Source organism: Pseudoliparis swirei, chromosome 11 (assembly GCF_029220125.1).
Source record: "Pseudoliparis swirei isolate HS2019 ecotype Mariana Trench chromosome 11, NWPU_hadal_v1, whole genome shotgun sequence".
NCBI lineage: Eukaryota > Metazoa > Chordata > Actinopteri > Perciformes > Liparidae > Pseudoliparis > Pseudoliparis swirei.
In genome coordinates, this window is record NC_079398.1 from 22824709 (window position 1) to 22845340 (window position 20632).

Genomic DNA, 20632 nt, shown 5'->3' on the forward strand with positions numbered 1-20632 from the left:
TCTCGTAGCTGGAAGCGGAAGTCTTTCAGACGTAACGGTGACTTCATCGGTGAAAGTGACCGAGCTGAGTGAGCCTACGGGTGATGTCATCAACCCAAACACGAGGGCGTTAGTGTGTGGGACGTCCACAACAAGTATAAAGCAGAACTAGTGGTGAGTTATTCTGGTGGATTGAGGAGATGATAACGGTCTTTAGGGAGACGAGACGCGGAGATAAGCCCCGCCCCTTGCGGAGCGTCTCGACGCTCATGGCGAGAACACGGCGAACGGTCGAGCGAGTAAACTCACGCGTTTTGGGCGACGCGAAAAATCGCTTGGCTTTTGGTGTGAACGCACCTTAAGCTTTAAGGACCTGAAGATAAAGATCGATAGATAAATAGATAGATAGATAAAGATAGATAGATAAATAAAGACCTGCTCAGATATCGGAGAGTATTGGCTAAAAGGAAAGTGTCTTCTGTCTTTTGGAATAGTTCCCCTTCTCTTTGGCGAGGACGCCATGCTCCCAGCATAATGTCAACGAAAGTTGCAATTCAGAAGTTCTCCTTCCCGTTCTCCTGCGCCGCTCGCCTTTCTCAGCACGATGAGGCGACGCAGCCGGGATGCGTCCAGCTGAAGGCCTCGGGGCTCCGTGACCTCCGGGAGAATCGGATTTTAGGCGACGCGAGCCCCGTCGCTATTATAGAAACTGTGGTACAGAATGAGAAGCGGGCCCAGGGGGGTCCGGAGCCTCCCCCCGGGGGGGTCACGGCGGCGGCCCGGCTCCTAGTCGGCGCCGGCGCCTCCCAGAAGCTGTCGGTCGAGGGCGAGGACCAGCGGCCCGTGGCCAAGAGGCAGCTGTCGTCCGAGAGCGCCGCCAGGACCGTCACCGCGGTGAAGAAGAGCGCCGTGAGGAAGGAGGGGGAGGAGCACGGGCCGCCGAAGCCGAAAGAGAGAGCGCCCCCTCTGGCGGCGGCGGGGAAGCGGAGGCGTCGGAAGGACCTGTTCACCAACTCGGAAGTCTTCAACCGGGTGGACTCTCACGTCGTCAGGGCCGGAGCAGAGGTGTGACACACACACACACACACACACACACTCGAAGTGCAAACCTATTCCTGTTTCCATTCACGTCTTATTGATAAAAAACGAGTTTTTAACCTAAACAGTGGCACGACGTACATTAGTAACATTCACAGAGAGCTTTGCTGGCAGGAGAGAACCAGAACCAGAACCAGAACCGGCTCCGCAGGTACGAGCTCCAAGGGAACATGTGTTGCTGCCTCACCTGCATCGAGACGAGAGGCTTCCCCAGTACGACGTGTGTTAGTTGCATATCAGCCAATCAGCTCCTCTCAAAGGTGTGTCAAGCCTTTAACACCTTCTCGTTGGATTAAAGTCCGATATCAAAATGGACGGGTCGAATGTCACGACCCCCGGGTCAAAACGTCACTTCCGGCCAAGTCACTAAACAAGTATTTTCACAATGAAAGTCCCGTCTGTTATTGTCCGCATTAAAGTCACTTCACGGGCTTCAACCGGCTTCAACAATCTGAAATACTAACTAACATTCACTCTCATGCAACGTACATAACATTACTTCTTGCCATTGACATATCCATAGAGTAGACAGTACCCCTATGCTTCATCACACATTAACAACAATATCAATATTCTCCCTAATATTTCCTATTACAATATATTTCTTTCTTTCAATAATTTTATTTAAAGTTTTTAACAAGTTACACCAGACAATCAAAAACAACAACGAATAAATAAAAATTACATAACAACCAACTATACGAACAATTAAATAAAAACACAAACATAAATCATCATCTTCCACAATATCTTTCTATATGTATTAATTTAAAGCATAAGACTCCCTCTGTACATGTGCATAATCAAAATAAACTATTACAACCTAACAGTACTGAGAAACCAGCACAAACAAACCCGAGCAGAGTCTTTGTGCTCCGCGACGCGTCGATCACATCGACTCATCCGCCACAATGAAACCAGAACGGCGGCTCTCAGGCATCTCGCATCCTCGAGCGGAGAAGAGTGACCTGGTTTGTTCAGAACACTGAACGACAGACAGGAAGCTGCCGTTCGGCGGTCTGTGGGAACCCATCGAGGACGGCATCTTTGAATATATTGAAGAACACTTCGAGAACTAGTCAACCCATAGAAAAACACATTGCATCTCACTGTGTGTGTGTGTTGCAGCTGAAGGAGAAGTGTGTGTACGACGTGAAGACGATCGTGCAGAGCGTCACACACGGAGCCAGAAATGAGCTGGAGAGGCTTCGTGCCATCTGGAGCTGGCTGTGCCAAAACATCGGTGGGTATTCTTTCCTGCACATACTTCCATTAAGAGTTCTGTGAACACATCTCAGGAGGTGTTTGGTGTTATTTGTTTCCCCCCTAAAATGAACTTTTATTGGGATTTTTTATGTAATGGGCTGTAAAGCCTCGTCAAATAAGATTCAGTGCTCTATAGATTACCTTCAGGAGTCACATCATTCACTTAATAAAGTAAAGCACAACCAACCTGCCAAGAGAGGAACATTTGTACCATTTTGTGTGCATTTATTCCTAAAATCTAAATAAAAGTCTGTTTTAATTCCTGCTTGTGGTGCAACAAAGTAGAAAAAATAACCCAGGGGGGATGAATGCATTTGAGTGGCGCTCGTCGAGGAATAAAAGGAATGCTTTTTTTTATTTTTTACTGGGTTTATTTAATAAGGGACAGTGCACATTAATAAAACATGTCAGTAAATGCGCCAGAGGCTACTTTTCATCCGCAGTCCCAATGATGCTGATGTTAAGAACAAACCTAAAAACACGAGATTACAAATACAATCTACAGGCAGAGCAAATAACTCTTTCTCCGTAGAGTACGATGTGGGTGGGTACCTCGGCCGCTCGGAGAAGCTGACCTCCCCGGAGGAGGTGATCGCCGCCGGCCGGGGCGTCTGCTGCGGCTACTCCAGCCTCTGCTCAGAGATGTGCAGGTAAACGCCCCGTGTCTCCTTTGAGGCGGGTCAGAGCGTCCTGTGTGTCGGGAAAAACATGTCGCAAAAATACGATTCCGTCGTGCAACACATTTATTGCTCAGATTCCTCCGGCTCGTTATTCGGTATTGTGCTGCGTCCTTGGTCCCCGCGGAGTTCAAGATATTCTCTGTAGAAACTAGAATGGGCACTCGGTAGAGCGCATACCTTCACATATTACAAGATTGGGCATTGAATTATGAACATTTCGGCATTAGTTGCATGCCAATTGGATAGAAATTGACCGTGTATGCTATTCTGTTTAATACTTTTTGTGTTATGCGAGTAACACGCATACAAATAAATAAATAAATAAATAAATACACGGCGATCAAAACATAACCTTCCGCATTTTCAATGCGAAGGTAATAATGTGATTGTATTTCAGCCCGACAGCAAACACATAACCTTGACCTTGAGCTCAAGCACACCGGTTTGAAAATGTCTGTCTGTAAGACTCTGGTCGCTTTGTGTTCCTGTGGCTCACAGAGAGGTGGGCATCGAGTGCCAAGAGGTTCCGGGCCACAGCAAGGGAGTCGGGTACCTTCAGGGCCAGAGCCTCGAGAACGTCCAATCGGATCACCTGTGGAACGCCGTGCTCCTGGGGGGCCAGTGGTTCCTGCTGGACGCCTGTTGGGGAGCCGGACGAGTCGACGTGCAGCGCGAGAGCTTCGTCAAAAGGTTTTGCGAGGGTTTTCCGTAAAAAGGTCACGTTTTGCTTCGGTCGTCACGCGGAGAAGCGGCGGCGAGTCGAGTCTCTAAACATCTGTCCGTCCCCCCCCCCCCCCCGCCGCCTTCTGCCCACAAGGTTCGACGATTTCTATTTCCTGACGGACCCAGAGGAATTTGTGGAATCGCACTTCCCCGATGAGGAGAGGTGGCAGCTCTTGGAGGCGCCCATTCCCCTGGAGGAGTTTGAGAGGAGGGTCTTCAAGACCTCGACCTTCTTCACCATGGGGCTCCGGCTGATTCAGCCTCATCACTTTCACATCGTCACGGGTTCGTCCTCAGCTCTGTTGATTTTACACGGTTTCATTTTATGAACGAAAAAACCCCGGATGTAAATCAAATGGACTCGAGCGATTACGCCCACCGATATCCATCGATCTTAAAGAGAACAACTCTAAAGGTGCGTTCACACCGAATCCCATGAAAAGTCAACGTGTGGCTGTGATAGACCGTAGACGCGATATTTTCCCAGGCGGCGCGTTTGGGGCGACGCGATGTGGGCGACGCGTTTACAGCGGCGCAATTTTCGCCCCGAGTTGAGATATTTCCACTTTGAGGCGTCATCTCGCAACTCGGGCCAATCCGCTCTTGAGTTCTCTCTCGTAGCTGGAAGCGGAAGTCTTTCAGACGTAACGGTGACTTCATCGGTGAAAGTGACCGAGCTGAGTGAGCCTACGGGTGATGTCATCAACCCAAACACGAGGGCGTCAGTGTGTGGGACGTCCACAACAAGTATAAAGCAGAACTAGTGGTGAGTTATTCTGGTGGATGAAGGAGATGATAACGGTCTTTACGGAGATGAGACACGGAGATAAGCCCCGCCCCTCGTGGAGCGTCTCGACGCTCATGGCGAGAACACAGCGAACGGTCGAGCGAGTAAACTCACGTGTTTTGGGTGACGCGAAAAATCGCTTCCCTTTTGGTGTGAACGCACCTCTAAACTCAGCTTTCCTTCCTCAGATGACGGCGAGGCCAACGTGTCCCTCGGCTTCTCCCGGACGGCGACTTTCACCTTCGAGATCACGCAGCACCAGGACTTCCTGCACTGCGGCGCTGCGGAGCAGAAAGAGTCCGGCGGCTCCTCCCCCTCCGGCCTCCTCACGGTGTCCCGCCGCGCCATGAAGCTGCGGCTGCTGCCGCCCGCGAGCGGCGTGTACGACGTCAAGCTGTTCGCCCGCCCCGAAGCGGCCACCACGCCCCTGATGTGGGTCTGCTCCTTCACGGTCGAGTGCCCGACCCCCAGGGCCATGGAGGAGATCCCGGAGAACCCCTTCCTGTCCTGGGGCCTGCGGCCCGCGGCGGCGGCTCTGGGCGTGGCGGGCAGCAGCCAGGGCAGCGAGGCCGCCGAGGCGGAAGAAGGCGTCTTCCGGCTGGCGCTGAAGACGTCCCGGCCTCTGATGGCGCTGTGCCAACTGGTCCACCCGGCGCTGCCGGCCGCCGTGGCCAAACGCTGCCTGGCGACTCAGATCCAGCCGGACGCCCTGAGCTGCCACGTCCTGTGCCCGGCGCGCGGCTTCTACCGCCTGTCGGTGTTCGTGCGCGACTACGAGAAGACGGACGACAAGTTCCAGAACGCCGGGAACTTCCTGTTGCGCTGCGGGGGGAAGGTGGTGGCGCCGGAGGAGCTGTACCCTCCCGACCTGGGCTCGGCGTGCGGCCCGGGGACCCGCACGCTGGAGGCGGGGCTGTCCAAGTTCAGCCACGCGACGGCGCTGGTGAGCACCCAGCGGGGCGAGTGCAACGTCACCTTCCACAACCAGCGGGACCTGGAGCTCCACGCCGTGCTCGGCCGGGAGGAGGGCGACCCGCCCGGCGCCCCGCTGGCGCGCCAGCTCTTCAGCACGTACACGGACAGCAAGGTGACGGTGAGCGTGCGCCTGCCCGACGCCGGCGTGTACCGGCTGGGCCTGTACGCCAAGGTCGCCCCCGGCGGAGACTTCAGCCCCATGTGCGACTTCGTGCTGAGGAACAGCTGCGAGCGGCCGGGGGCGCCGTTCCCCGCCGTCTACTCGGCCTGGAGGAAAGGCTGCGTGCTGTTCGAGCCGCGCGCGGGCCTGCTGGAGGCCCGCGCCTGGGTCCGCTTCAGGGTGAGGGTCCCCGGGGCCCGGAGGGTGAGCGTGGTGGGAGAGACGGGGACCGAGCTGAAGCTGAACAAGAGCAGAGTCTGGGAGGGGGAGGTGTTCAGCGGGAACGGGCCCCGGCCGCTGAAGCTGGCCGCCGCCCTGGAGGAGGCCGGGGACATGGCTGTGTTATTGACCTTTGACATCAAGCAGCTGGAGGGAGACGTGTGACAAACAGAAGGCGGGCGGGGAGCAGACGGGTCGCTCTCTGATCACAGCTGCGTCGTGAAGTTATCGATACGGACGAATAAATCGGACAAAAATATTTGCTAACTAGAATGGGCACTCGGTAGAGCGCATACCTTCGCATATCACAAGATTGGGCATTAAATTATGAACATTTTGGCATTAGTTGCATGCCAATTGGATAAATATTTACCGTGCTATGGTAAAAAAGAAGATTTTGACCTTTCCATGACCTTGACCTTTGACCCGATCGATCCCAAAATCTAATCAAATGGACCCCGGATAATCACCAATCATCCCACCAAATTTCATGTGATTCTGTTTAATACTTTTTGAGTTATGCAAGTAACACGCATACAAATAAATAAATAAATAAATACACGGCGATCAAAACATTACCGTCCGCATTTTCAATGTGACGGTAATCATCCAAACGGTGAGCGCCGATCCTTCAGGTGTAACGGCGTGAACACACACGGTCACCATGAGGCGAATGGAAACTGAATTTGAGAAACGGTTGGGTGAATGTGTAAACTTTGGAGCGATGAAGTGATGAGAATGCAAAACCAAACTCACCTGGCAGTTGTTTTAGATTTTTTTTTCAAGCTCTTGTTTGCCGGAGGTCGTATTCAGTCGCGAGACTACGGAGCTGAGCCGTGATGTCACACAGATCAAGAGTGCATTTGTGCATTATTTTGATGATTTGAGAAATAATCCTGCATTATGAAATGATGGTTGTGAAAAAAGCGTGCAATAAAAATATACTGTGGAGAAAAAAAAATCTTAATCTGGAGTCTTTTTTTCAGTTTCCACAATTACGTTATTAATCTGGTCATGGAGGCCGATGACAGTAAAACATTGGTTTCATTTAAAGTATGTCTGTTAAAATATTGCAAATCCCGGTAGCTTAAAAGGTCCCGAAACAAAAACATCCAGAAGCATAAACAAGTAATATACAACTCAAAACCTATGAGTTTTTAATCTTCAATGAATTTTGTATTTTGCTTGATTTATTTGTTTTCAGTTTGTTTTAATTTGTTTTTTGTAAGATATGTTTAAGAAGGTGAATACATATTTAAAAGTTTACTTAAATTTACAGAGTTTATAAGTTTTATCATTGTACTATAACAGTTATATTATTAATGCTGAATATATTAATAGTGTCTGAGCAGCATAAAGTCAACCAATGTAATTATGTAAATTCACAATATTCTTGGTTTTTCCTTTATTTGGTGTATATATTAGCTTTCAGTATATTCTTCTTACTATAATAACCGCGATTGGGATTAAAAAATCAAATTAATAATCAGACTTTTTTGGAAAATCCCCTTTTCACAGTTACCAGTTTATTAAACCAGTGAGGCCTCTTACGGGAGTATAACGTTTAGTTTGCGTTGACCTGTATTCACTGACTGAGGTGTTTCTATTGCTCACAGATGTAAATGGTGTGGACAAAATAGCAGAAACACTTGTTCTAACCCGTCGTCCCGTGCAGCTGGAGTCAAACCCGGTGGACGGTTAACGTTTGGGGGTCGAGGCCGGTGGCTCCGGTAGCTTCGGTTTAAAAGTGAATGAATGGAGCACACGGTCCGGTGACCGCGGGCCCCGCAGGATCTGGCAGACGAGGAGTGTTTACACGCCGCTGTCATAATAGCCCGAAAATAGCCTCAGTAAAAATACAACGGAGGGGCGAGGGGGAGACGAAAAGAGGGCCTTTAATGATGGGAGCGATATGGTAAGAGTGTGTCGAGCGTATCTGGGGCGGGCAAGGGAATGAGGGGGGGGGGGGGGTCTTGCCTTGAGTCGCTGGGGAGAAACTGGCGGCAGCAGAGAGGCGAGGAAACACTGATGTCAGAGGTGAGCCATAGGACTGTATCTGCCTGGCAACAATACAAGGACGGACACACACACGGACACACACACGGACACACACCATCTTCCTTTCAATTAAACACACACACACACATTCTCTCAGCACTATTTCAGCTGCTCTTTCTTCTTAACAGAGTGCATTAATAGCCACACAAGCTTGCATACACACACACACACACAGTGACTAGGAGTAGTGTTTCTGTTGAGTCTAGCTCTCCCAGTCCCAATAACCCCCCCCCCCCCCCCCCTGGCCGAGCCGCTGACATCTGAGAGCCACCGAGCCGGCAGCACGCCGACCTTAAAAGGTCTAAATCTAACGGTTGCATTCAGGGACAAAAGAACAAACACGAATCAACCTTATAAATATTTAATGGGACACGCGGTGCAATAAAAACAACAGTTAGATTTTAAAAAGCGTCGGTCACAGGAGAAAAACAGAAGTTACAGGCGATTTTTGTGCAAATGTAATTCGGTTCTCGCGGCTCAAAACTAAAACGTGGAAACACCGTTTGGCACTTTTGAAGCGAGTTCTCTTTTCTGTTCGCGTTGGACGGCCTGGAGAGAGAGAAGAAGAAACGAGCCCCGCGATCTGATCCCGTCACGACGACATGAATCGCTTCCGTTGCTCGGATAACGACGACGAGGCCACGGACGCGAGACATTAACCGCGGCGTCGCCGCCGTCTTCTGCTGCAGCGCTCTGGCTCTTTGTGTCATCTCAGGGACGGAGATGAGAGGAACGCCTGAGCGAATCCCTCCCTCTGTCCGGGGCGGCCTGCGGGGGCGAAGAGCCCGAGACGCCCTTCTGAACCTCGATGGGACGGAAGAGCCCAAACGAGCCGAGTGGACGGGGGAATGTTCTGGACGGTTCACGATGACGTCGTCCGAGCCCAAACCTCCAATAAGCACGAAAAACACCTTAGAAAGATCCACTTCTTCAAGGAGTGCGTACATTCCACGCAGTCGGCCCCCTTTTTCGAACACGGAGCCAATCTTCAAAACTAGAAAATAACAAAAGACACCCCCCCCCCCCCCCCCTTGTATATAAAACCAATTAACGCCAAACTTTGTTTTTGTCCTGTAACTTCAGCGACGGCTGGAAGACGAAGACGCCGGGGGGCGTGTGGAGGGCTCCTCGGGCCGACGGAAGGTCGCCCGACAAACTCGACCCTCGTTTTGTTTTGTTTTGCGTAAAAACGTCAAGAGTTCTGTCCCACCTCGGGCCGGGCGTACAGAAATAGATCTGCGATTCCCGTTATTTAAGATACTGCAGTTGTACGTATACTTATTGAAGCGTGTACTGGCTTCGGTACTCTCAGTGGTACCCGGCCTTCATCTATCTTTTTTGTTTAGTTTCAAGAATACCTGAATCGCCCGGAGCCCCCCCCCCCCCCACCCTCGTGTGACATCGCCTACTTCACCCTCTCACTGAGTAGAAACACATTGCTTTAAAGAACGACTCCATGGACTCCTTTCACCAACGCTCGCCGAGGCGCCGCTGGATCGGAGAAAACGTCTCGCAACCCGATCGGATTCTCGTTTGGAGTTCTTTTGTTTCCTCCTCCTAAAAATAAATAAAAATAATTGCGTCTGCTTTTTTTGTTTTTTGCGCGATGAGACGTTTCGCTTGCATCTAGGATTCTCAATTCACAGTCTTACAAAAATACTCTTCGTCGCGTTCGAGGTAAATTCAAATTTCTCAGCGGATGTTTAAAATCAACGGGATTGTTTCCTCTTCGTCGTACCGGTCCGGTGAAAGGCGATTGTGTCGCGACACAATCGCCTGTCGCAGCCGCGTGACATCTCGACACATGCAAAATAGTGTGGACGTACTTGTAGTAGCAGTCGTCGTATACTGGGTACGTGTTCGTGGTAATTTCATTTAAATATCACGACGGTATTACATAACCCTCCGCTCTTTAAGGACTCCTTTTTGATTTCTCAGCCAAATATAGTTCCCGCTTCCCTGCTTCTTTGGCAGGTTTCAAAGTTGAGGAACCTTCTGGCGACTATTTCCCCGTCAACCAGGGGAACTCTCTGCCGCGTTACGCGCCGACAGAGCGACAGCAACTGTTGCTCCCAACATCCCCGAAAAGCTCAACAGAGCAACCGGTCAACATTTTGTCAACACAGGAGTAATGTTACGTATTATCCTGCTCGAGTTTTTACTTTTTTTTGTTTAACGGCACATCGCTGGAATCCATTTGCTGCGTTACGTTTGTCGTCTCGTTTCGTGAGACGGAGAACGTGGCTTTGTTCGTTTGCCCGGTCCTTAAAGAGCTTCTGGAGGGTACCGCAGATTCACTGTATAGAAAAACACGAGGTGCAATTGCACTTCTTTTATAGGGTACGAGAGAACGAGCTCCTCCTCTCTGTTGCCGCAGTAATACGTGTTGGAGGCGCGCGGTTCAGGTTCAGGATTGTTTGAATCTCAATTCTTCCGGGAGAGAAACAACTTGCCTAACGATGCCTTCGCTCAGTCTTCAGCTGAACCACGAAATCACGGGTTCTTCTTTCCCGGCCGTTGACGGCGCCGACAGGCAGACATGCAAAACACGACGCGGCCGGCGAGGTCGCCGCCGATCTAATAATATCCGAGATAGGAACCGAATGGCAAGCGTCTCCCTCCGCTGCCGAGGAATGAAGATTCTGCTCTTCACGGAAACACCTTTCCTCTGTTATCTGAGAATCTCAGAGAGCTCGGTGGATACGGGACGTTTCTCTACATATGTTGGGGCCGATGCGATACATCGTAATGTCGCCGCAGCAGCAGCATCGGCGAGTGCTCTGCGTTCACTGAAATAGATTCGGTTAGCGCCCAAAAGCAGTCGACGAGGCTTCGGGCTGCGCCGCTGACCCCGTGAGGAACGAGAGCCCTCGGAGCTCCCGGGATCGTAGCGGTGTTCCTGCACGCTTCGGCGTTTTAAACTCCGCCCGTTTACCGCGCTCTTACTTTGAAACGCAGATATCGCAAAGCGGTCGACGACGACGCGGAGATTACCCGCGGCTTTGCGAACCAACTTGGAAAAACCTGTGTAGGAACCCCGATGAGAGATAAGAGATATATCCTTTATTAATCCACACAAGGGGAAATTAGTCCACAAGAGGAAGACGTGCATAGAATATTAGTGTCACACACGGACGCAGAGTCGAACTCCCTGCTGAGACGGGACAGGAGGGCGGATTCTCTGCGACGTCACACCGCCGATGCAGGCCGGATAACCCGGCACTAAAGGCTCAACTCGTGTTGACCAAACATTCCCAGGATTATCTCATTTACCCGAAAGCTGTGACCCAAAAAGATGTTTAAAACTGTGTTGACACTTGGGACTAACGCAGCCACAAATGAACATTGAGGGATCCGCAGCCGGCCGCAGGGAGGCTTCAGATTCTCCCCGTTAACGAGCAGCATTATTAAAAAACAAATAACCAGAATTGAGTGCTTTAATGTTGCGCTGGAAGCGCCACCTCGGAGATCCGACGTGTGCCTGGCGGCCTCAGCTGTTTCGGAACGCCGCCGCTCCGCTGCGAGGACGGAGCTCTGCTTTATTGCACTTTCATTAGATTCACTTTACGAGTCTTCAAACAAAAACACCGCGGCGCTCCCTCCGCTGAGACGACAGGTGGGCCGCGGGTCGGGTGACAACAGAGGAGGAGCGGTGCGTGAGAAACGCCACCGGGGAGCCCGCCGCAATCACACGGCCCTCCACGCCCGTCCAGAAATAGAGGCATTAATTTGCCAACTGCGATAAACAGAAACGCGCCCCGGCGACGGGAGAGCGCGCTCGGAAACCCCCCCCGATCGTGAAAGTCTCCCCGCCCGCGGGCTTAGTGGCCGTAATCGCAGCGGTTTAAAAAGGTGGAGTCTGGCGTTGCGTTGTGTTTCGGATTCGTCCGCCGTCGTGAGCGCCTCTAATCTCTTGGCCAGCGGGTCTCAATTTAAGGCGTCGCATTTTACTTGATGAATGCGACGCCTCACTGCTAACTGTATACAGGGAGCGGTGATACCGAAGGACGTGAGGCGGACCGCCTCGCCGCGCCCGCTTTTTATTTATTTACGGGTGATTTAATTCTTTAAAAGCTCGTCTGCCGCTCGGCCCTTTTTGATGCCCCCGAATCAGGAGGCAAAGTGTCTCGGTTCGTGGATAGTGAATGGGCTTCTCGCAGCAGCGTCACGTGGTGCGGCCTCACACCGACCATTCTGAGCCCCCCCCCCTCCCCCTCCACCCCCACAGTGGTTCCCTTTAGAGTTAAAATAAGACAGATGGAGGCAGCGGACGTACGGGCAGATTCTATCACGGGTCAAACAGGTCCGGCTGTCCCTGCAGCTCCAGCTGACGGTTGAACAGCTCGACCTCCTTGTTGGCCTCGGCGAGGTGCTCCTTAATAAAGTCTTCCATGTCTGGTGAGGGCGATGTAAGGCAAGCACAATCATCACGGACAGGACAGGAAGCGGTTTATGGTCACTGCTCTGTTTGAGATAGAAACTTAAAAATAGATGTTCCTGTGACTTATCAAACACAGATCTCGATTTGTATTGAATAATCTGACTCACAGAGACTGTATGCGGTATGGTTTGGGTTTTTTTCACGTTTGGAATTTGAAAAAGATCTCTGCTATTTCAGGCCTGGGGGACCGATCGGATGTGGTTGAGTTTCTACCGTCGACGGTGAAGAGGATACAGGGATGGAAGGTCATTTTTTCTCCAAAGATGTCAACAAACTGACGGCCGTTGTAGAAGTAGCCTTGTGGTAGTCGGTCCAGGTGCCTGGTCATCTGGACAAAAACATATAATGTCAAGTAAAATCAAAGGTTTTCAGATTGAACAGCTGTGGGCGCTAAAAAGAAACTGCCAGCATCGGCTCAAGAGCTCAACTTAACGCCTGAAAAGCATCGATGATTTCACCATCTTTTACCTCTTGCTGTGGCATTTATTGACAATAAACCTAAAGGTAGCCTGTGGAGTTTTATTGTGAACAAACAGCTATGTTTACATCATTGTTTGTCACTCCACATGTCCACATATCACCTCCCAACAAAATGACTCGGTGCGTTTCATTCCACATATTTGCAAAAAGATCTTTTGGGAATATTTTGAAACCAGATCCAGATTCATACGTCAACTAGAAGTTTTGCCGCTTGCTGACTTTCTTAAAGCCAGCAGCAGGGAAGTGCATGTGTCATACATGCAGACTAGTTATTCAATATACTCACAAACAAAGCAGGCGTGAGCTCAAGTAGACACAGAGTAGCTTCAATGTCCTGTATACTATCTATAATTATTAATATAAACAAGCTCACGTGTATGCTCTGGAGTTCTTGTGGTGAAAGGCTGTTTTTAGTCTTCTTGAGTTTCTTTTTCTGCCTCTGTAAACACCAAAGAGAAATAACAGCCTTGTGATTACACACTTTATTTTTCACACAGTACTCAGCTTTATAGTAATCAGAAAGAAAGAAAATCCATGCATGAGTCTCAGGGAGTTTTTTTTTTGCCAATCCAAGGCAGCAATGCAGTTTAAATGCCGACCTGCTTGGCACACAGCCGGAGCCAGTCCTTCAGGCCGTCCTCGGTGAGGCCGACGCCATCGAAGATCAGGACGCAGGACGCGCCGGCCTCCTCGGGGCCCGGGGTCAGAGGGTCGGCGCTGATGCTGAGGTTCCCGCTCAACGTGTTGTAGCTCACCTCCATCAGCTTGTCTGAGTCTGGAGGTTCCAGAGGTGATGGGGCACAAACACTTTACACCTCGTGTAACACCTGCTGCAGCGGCATGCTGGTGGGGCGTTAATGCTTCAACATCCATCCGGCCTCTCCGTGCCCAAAAAAGACTTAGAACTCACGTGTGTGGCAAAAAGGAAAAGATAAAACACGTCAAATACGTTCTCGCTCAATGTGAAATATGTACTGAATGCGCAACAGCTCCATACAAAAAGTGAAATAAAGTAAAACGACTATAAAGTGATGTAAATGATACACTACCCTGAAGACAGGGACTGTAATATACACTTGACACCAAGGAAGTGTGAGGATAAAGGATGGCGGAGCCTCCACATTCCTTCTGTACTCATGTATATTCCAATCTGGATGAATATCGGCACATTCTCTGCACGTCTCCCCCTCACAGGCACCTGCACTCTCTCCTCATGCAACAACTCAGCACAGGTCCTCAGATGAGAAAAAGAGTGGGACAACAATACGGAGGAAACCAAACCGATGGACCATGAACTGAATTCTAAACACCAAACAACAAGCGAGCAATATTCCTACCGTCAGGAGCTTCTTGCTTGCCTTGAGGGCAACCTTTTCTCTATTAATTCCCAAAACTGGGAAATGCAAATGCAGGTCAAGTAATTACCGAGGAAAAAAAATGTCACATTTGTTTAGCAGCGCTTGACAAAAAGCAAGTTGTCTGGAATTCAAAATATAATCTGAAAATGTCAAAAGTCAGGAAAAGCGGGCAATGTATTTTTGAAGGCAAAAGATTAAATGAAAATAAATCATTCCTACCAGAAAATCGGACTTTCCCCCACACATTGTACATGTTTCCCCGGAAGGGGCTTGGCCGTAGTGACGACTTGAGTCCTACAGAAAAGTAATGAGATTTTCAGCCGTTAGAAATATTAATTTAAATGATCAGTTTCCTTCCAAAGCAAAATTGCCAGCATGTGCATCCTTTGGGAATACAGATTGTTTTGCAGCAAGAGCGAACAATTACTTTGAGACCCCAGTTGTCTCCATATTTGGAGAGAAAGGCGGCTTATGTAGTCACCATCAAACCCTGCCAGCTCGTATCTGGAGCTTCTGTCACGTGTAAGAGTCAACAGGGAGGGGGGGGGGGGGTCTCACCTTTACAGCGGGTGACAAATCGAGGCCTCTCTAGGGGGCGGTTGAAAGCCACGCGCTGCTGGGTGAGGACCAGAGACCCGCAACCGGAGACGAAGCGCCCTTTGCACCTGAAAGACATTGCACATTACACAAATGGCGAGAAAGTTAAGTGGAGAGCCGGCCAAATGTTTGTGCCACATTTTGTCTTTGGCGGGAGAGTTGTTTACTCTACCAGCTGCCCACGTGAAAGAGGCCAGCGTCTGTGAATCGCTTGTGAAACTGTGGACGAGGACGGAGAATCTGGAGACGGAGATGCTCTCAATCGGCAGGTGAGAAAGATCCTCGTCTTGGTCGGGAGGGGTTAGGACGTGGAGGAAGAACGTACACAGGATAAAGCTCAAAGGTGAGCGACTCCAAAGGGCCGGACTCTGACCACTTTGATCCAGTGTGTGGCCTGAGGGGAGGATTTAGCGGAGCTTCATATTAGAGCTGAATGGACCCGGCCCAAAGGGAAGGAGACCCGCCTCTGTGTCCATGGCGACCGCACGGCCAACAGCGGGTCACTGTGCCGCCGCGAGGCCGCCTGGGACGGAACACCGAGAGTCTTTACAGCAATCAGAGGCCGATACCCCCACCGCTGCAGCCGAGTGGCAATTAACCCGCGGGGAGGGAGGCGAGGTCGGGCCGCGGCGGGAATCAGCGGCAATCTGTCGCTCAGTGTGTGGATGCGGGAGGACAAGCGGGGGGGTCACAGCTAGTGAAGAGGTACACGGGGCGAGGGTCTTACCAGCCTGGGTAGAGGACGTAACGGGCTCTCAGCATCTGCGGCTCACTGAAACTGCTCTCCGAAAATATCTGATTCACATCTTCATTCCTAATTGATAAAAAAAAGAAAACACATGAAAAAAAAAAAACTCCATCCTCGCAGCAAAAACACTTTACTTTGAAAAACCTCAGAAATACATAACAGGCTTTTAATTACAGAATGAACTAGAACGGGTACTCGGTAGAGCGCATACCTTCGCATATCACAAGATTGGGCATTGAATTATGAACATGTTGGCATTAGTTGCATGCCAATTGGATACAAATTGACCGTGCTATGGTAAAAAGAAGATGTTGACCTTTTCATGACCTTGACCTTGACCTTTGACCCGATCGATCCCAAAATCTAATCAAATGGTCCCCGGATAATAACCAATCATCCCACCAAATTTCATGCGATTCGGTTTCCATACTTTTTTAGTTATGCGAGTAACACACATACAAATAAATAAATAAATACACGGCGATCAAAACATTACCTTCGCATTTTCAATGCGAAGGTAATAACTCAAAGTACAGTGTGCATTGGGAACTGTTCATAACACATTACTTCTCTACCTGTGCAGCGCTCTGACCCAACATATTCAAATATAGATGTGGAATGTTTTAAGCAAAGATAAATGCAGTTAGATGACAGTTTGCTCACGATCCTACGGGCGCCTACCTGGTGACAGCTCCTCTCTCTGCCAGCACGAAGGCGGCGGTGGGGTTGGCGGAGCGTACCAACTGCTGAACATGCTGCGTGAGAGGGTGCTTCTGCTCCGCTGTCAGCCCGGTGAACACCACTGTACTCACAATACCTGACGTACAACGAGGCGCGAAAAAGGGGAACATGAATACCAGGAGAAACTGGAAACACAAAATCACGTCTGTGTAGGCAATGCAGACATACAATATTTCACAGTAGGTTTTTTTGTGCATTAATGCTGCCTTGTTGTACCTGCAAGCTACATTTATTTAAGGAAATCGGCTTTTGGACTCCTTCAAAATAATAAGTAAGGTAAAAAAGGTATGCTAAACTATGCAAAATGCTGCTGTGATTTTTGAAATTTCCTCACTGTGGGACGAATAAAGGAATATCATATCATATCATAAACTAGAACGGGCACTCGGTACAGCGCATACCTTCGCATATCACAAGATTGGGCATTGAATTATGAACATTTTGGCATTAGTTGCATGCCAATTGGATAAAAATTGACCGCGCTATGGTAAAAAGAAGATTTTGACCATTTCATGACCTTGACCTTTGACCCGATCGATCCCAAAATCTAATCAAATGGTCCCCGGATAATAACCAATCATCCCACCAAATTTCATGCGATTCGGTTTGATACTTTTTGAGTTATGCGAGTAACACGCACGGACGCATACAAATAAATAAATAAACTAGAATGGGCACTCGGTAGAGCGCATACCTTCTCATATCACAAGATTGGGCATTGAATTATGAACATTTTGGCATTAGTTGCATGCCAATTGGACAAAAATGTATCGTGCTATGGTAAAAAGAAGATTTTGACCTTTCCATGACCTTGACCTTGACCTTTGACCCGATTGATCCCAAAATATAATCAACTGGTCCCCGGATAATAACCAATCATCCCACCAAATTTCATGCGATTCGGTTCAATACTTTTTGAGTTCGGCGAATAACACGCATACAAATAAATAAATAAATACACGGTGATCAAAACATAACCTTCCGCATTTTCAATGCGAAGGTAATAATGACTCCTCTTCAATATGTCACATGACAGAATACAAGATGGGCTCTCAAACATTAGGGGACGTTAGGGGCAACGGGTGCTGAGCCTCTTGCTGGTTTGACCCTTTAGGCTTTCATATTACAAGATCTGTCAAACTATTTAGAAAACTTTTGTGGCAGAGAATAATGTCATGGTGGGTAATATTATAACCGCCATCGCTGTGAGTCCAGTTTGGCAAACCTAATCTCCAAATGTTAACGTACTTTGAACTTCTCAGTATTTAGATCTTAATTGAAAATGCTGATGCTCAATCCTCCATAGATCTCCATATGTGTGTAATATGTAGACAACAAGTTACATTTTGGGATTTTGAGGCAGTCAAAGACGGTCCTGCTGGATGAATGGCACCACAACACACGTCACAACAAAAGCCTTGTTTCACATATATCGTATATTTCTTCTTTACTTTTGGATTTGCTAATTTACTGTTAACTTTTTGTCATAAATATCCAACTTCTACTCTGACTTAGTTTGAAAATGATGGAGAACATTTCTTGATTCTTGCATCACGTACGTTTGGAGCGGATATGCTGCTCAGCTTCCAGAGCAGCATCACGCCATGAACATCAACATTATGTCTGCTGAAAGTTTATCCCCAATGTATTTCATTGTTGGGAAACTTCTCAAGAGACGGAATTTACCTTGGCTGCACTGCTCCAACAGTTTAGGAAATGCAAACCTGCAGAGACAGACAGAGAATAACTTAAGTTAGATAGACAGTATATGTGACGAGCACAGCGAGAAAACTGACTGGCAGCCATCATTTAAATCCAGTTTGACTGAGATGGTCACTGTGGATGGATTGTGTTGGAAATAGTTTCATTTTCCCCCGGGAAATAGAGACTTGGATTATATTCCACGAGTCGTGTGAGAGTTCGTAAACAGATGTTTTGATAAAAAAAGGAGAAATGTCATCACAGGGGGAGTAATTGATATACAAATGGTAATTCATATATTGAACTATTAACCCTCTGTATTTTAATCCTTGTCTCGTTCCACAATCTGATCACTAACAATAACTCTGTTTATGAGAAATGTTTTTTTTTACTTGGTTGTGCAGCAATATCAGGCTAATTCAGTGTTATGGCTGTTGGCTAGCAGTCCTGGGGCATTGATTATAGGATGACATCAACATTGTGACTGCCAGCTGACCAATGTAAAAGCTTTCTGTAATCTCATTTAATCTTAACATAATTCATCCTTTCAGATCGATCAGTGTTATACACCACTTTCTGAATAACCGCGTCCCCCTCCGGCCACCACAGACCCTCCCCTGCAGGCTCGGGGATCCGCAATGTGAAGAGCATTCATCATTCCTGTCCTGATGTAATGAACTGTCTGCATTCATCACAAAGATTGGATCGTGGCGGACCGATGAGCTCCACCGAGGAGGGGGTGTTGCCCACACATGTGGACCTGGAGGATTAGAGGGGCTGTGCTGCAGGGGGTTGACAGGCAGGTCAGGCCTAAACTGGGCTAACCACTCCCAATTAGCACCATGTGGGTCCACAGATCTCCACACTATCTATGGCAATGGGTTGTGGTGGGATGGAGGAAAAGTCAGTGCTAACCACATTGCTAACTAGAACGGGCACTCGGTAGAGCGCATACCTTCGCATATCACAAGATTGGGCATTGAATTATGAACATGTTGGCATTAGTTGCATGCCAATTGGATAGAAATTGATAAAAATTGACCGCGCTATGGTAAAAAGAAGATTTTGACCTTTTCATGACCTTGACCTTTGACCCGATCAATCCCAAAATCTAATCAAATGGTCCCCGGATAATAACCAATCATCCCACCAAATTTAATGCGATTCGGTTAAATACTTTTTGAGTTATGCGAGTAACACGCATACAAATAAATAAATAAATAAATACACGGCGATCAAAACATAACCTTCTGCATTTTCAATGCGAAGGTAACTAAACCTTTTATAAACATATCTTTCTTTTTTTTTTTTCAGAGTTTGACTGGATGGTCATCTCGATATATTAACGGCACTGGGTACAAAACATGTTTATTATTTATTATTAAAGCTCGGCAAGCTAGACAATCACCGCAATCTGCAATGTGCAGAATATAATTATTAGACTAGCTTTTCAAATAAATGGTCTGGTAAAAAAAGACGGTCAAAGTAGTTTTCCAAGCGTATTGGAAAGAGTCGACCCTCGACTGACTTCACCCGTCTGTACGTATCACTGGCCAACGCAGCCCGGCTGTGCAGTGGAAAACAGCCTATTACCCGGAGTGGCATGTCATGTTGTGTGGAGCAGCTCAGTCAATCTTCGACAGTGAGAAGCTCTGTAAACTACATCTAAAGCCTGTAACAAAAGGAGAGTGAGATTAAATGTAGGACTGATCCTCTCTGTAAAAGGGACCCAGCCTTGAGTTTTAATAGCTAAAAGGGTCATGTGACCTCGTCCTGGAAACCTCCAACATCCGGCCCTGTCTGTCATCATCTGGGTCCGTCTGTCCATACATTACTCAGAAGCAGAGCTGAATAGAACACTCAGATTGTTTCTACGGCTCTATGACGGCATATGTAGCCTCTACATGGCACAAAAAGATACACAATACATACGTCTAGCTAGCTGCATGCACAACAAAAAAATAGTTACTGTGCAAGGAACAAATGAAAGCTTTTCTTGGTGTGTTTAACAAAATAAAAGCTAAGCATACGCAGAGATAGCAGAGCAGCGGACTGATCTGCAAGTCATTACCTTCGCATTGAAAATGCGGAAGGTTATGTTTTGAGCGCCGTGTATTTATTTATTTATTTGTATGCGTGTTACTCGCATAACTAAAAAAGTATTAAACAGAATCGCATGAAATTTGGTGGGATGATTGTTTATTATCCGGGGACCATTTGATTTGATTTTGGGATCAATCGGGTCAAATGGAATGAAAAGGTCAAAATCTTCTTTTTACCATAAAATTTGTATCCAATTGTCATGCAACTAATGCCAAAATGTTCATAATTCAATGCCCAATCTTGTGATATGCGAAGGTATGAGCTCTACCGAGTGCCAGTTCTAGTTTGTTGTGAAACTGGGTGATCGAATCAAACGCTGTGAATCCTGTTCGGGTGCAACAGCCGTCCTCAGCGAAGCAGCGAGTCTCCAGCTTGTGAGAGCAACGTTCCGAGTCTACGGGCGGCGAGCGTTCGCTACTCGTCGTACGGATTGGATGGAAGCTGCTCATACAAATGTGCTGTTACACTTACAGCTGCGTTATTGATGCCGTTTACTGTGAAGCCGCAGCAGCACAGCG

The 20632-nt window shown here is 48.3% G+C and overlaps 2 protein-coding genes across 4 annotated transcripts in view; one reads left to right on the forward strand and one right to left on the reverse strand.

The window, feature by feature from the left end:
- Positions 1–20632, reverse strand: part of dnaaf9 (dynein axonemal assembly factor 9) — a 39444-nt gene that overhangs the window by 6137 nt on the left and 12675 nt on the right. For 2 of the 3 annotated variants that reach the window (XM_056425990.1, XM_056425989.1), the window contains exons 29-37: positions 17997–18034; positions 16251–16386; positions 15549–15635; positions 14783–14889; positions 14444–14518; positions 13466–13641; positions 13240–13305; positions 12621–12714; positions 12222–12340 (exon numbers count right to left, since the gene is read on the reverse strand). In XM_056425990.1, coding sequence (XP_056281965.1) covers positions 12234–12340; positions 12621–12714; positions 13240–13305; positions 13466–13641; positions 14444–14518; positions 14783–14889; positions 15549–15635; positions 16251–16386; positions 17997–18034 — 886 coding nt within the window. In that variant the 3' untranslated portion in view covers positions 12222–12233. Of the gene's footprint in view, positions 1–8292; positions 12341–12620; positions 12715–13239; positions 13306–13465; positions 13642–14443; positions 14519–14782; positions 14890–15548; positions 15636–16250; positions 16387–17996; positions 18035–20632 lie in introns of those variants that run through there. The other variant, XM_056425988.1, reaches the window with a different exon arrangement.
- On the forward strand, positions 194–6854 carry ky (kyphoscoliosis peptidase). Its single transcript, XM_056425991.1, has 6 exons — positions 194–1044; positions 2206–2320; positions 2876–2993; positions 3522–3713; positions 3841–4031; positions 4722–6854. Exons 1-6 carry the CDS (start codon positions 514–516, stop codon positions 6050–6052), a joined length of 2478 nt encoding a protein of 825 aa, XP_056281966.1. The 5' UTR covers positions 194–513; the 3' UTR covers positions 6053–6854.

Excerpts from the sequence above, each read along its gene's own strand:
- ky (XM_056425991.1), top strand. The coding sequence starts at position 514 with ATGTCAACGAAAGTTGCAATTCAGAAGTTCTCCTTCCCGTTCTCCTGC. Across the intron at positions 2,994-3,521 it reads CTCTGCTCAGAGATGTGCAG|AGAGGTGGGCATCGAGTGCC; the intron begins GTAAACGCCCCG and ends TGTGGCTCACAG. Across the intron at positions 4,032-4,721 it reads TCACTTTCACATCGTCACGG|ATGACGGCGAGGCCAACGTG; the intron begins GTTCGTCCTCAG and ends TTCCTTCCTCAG.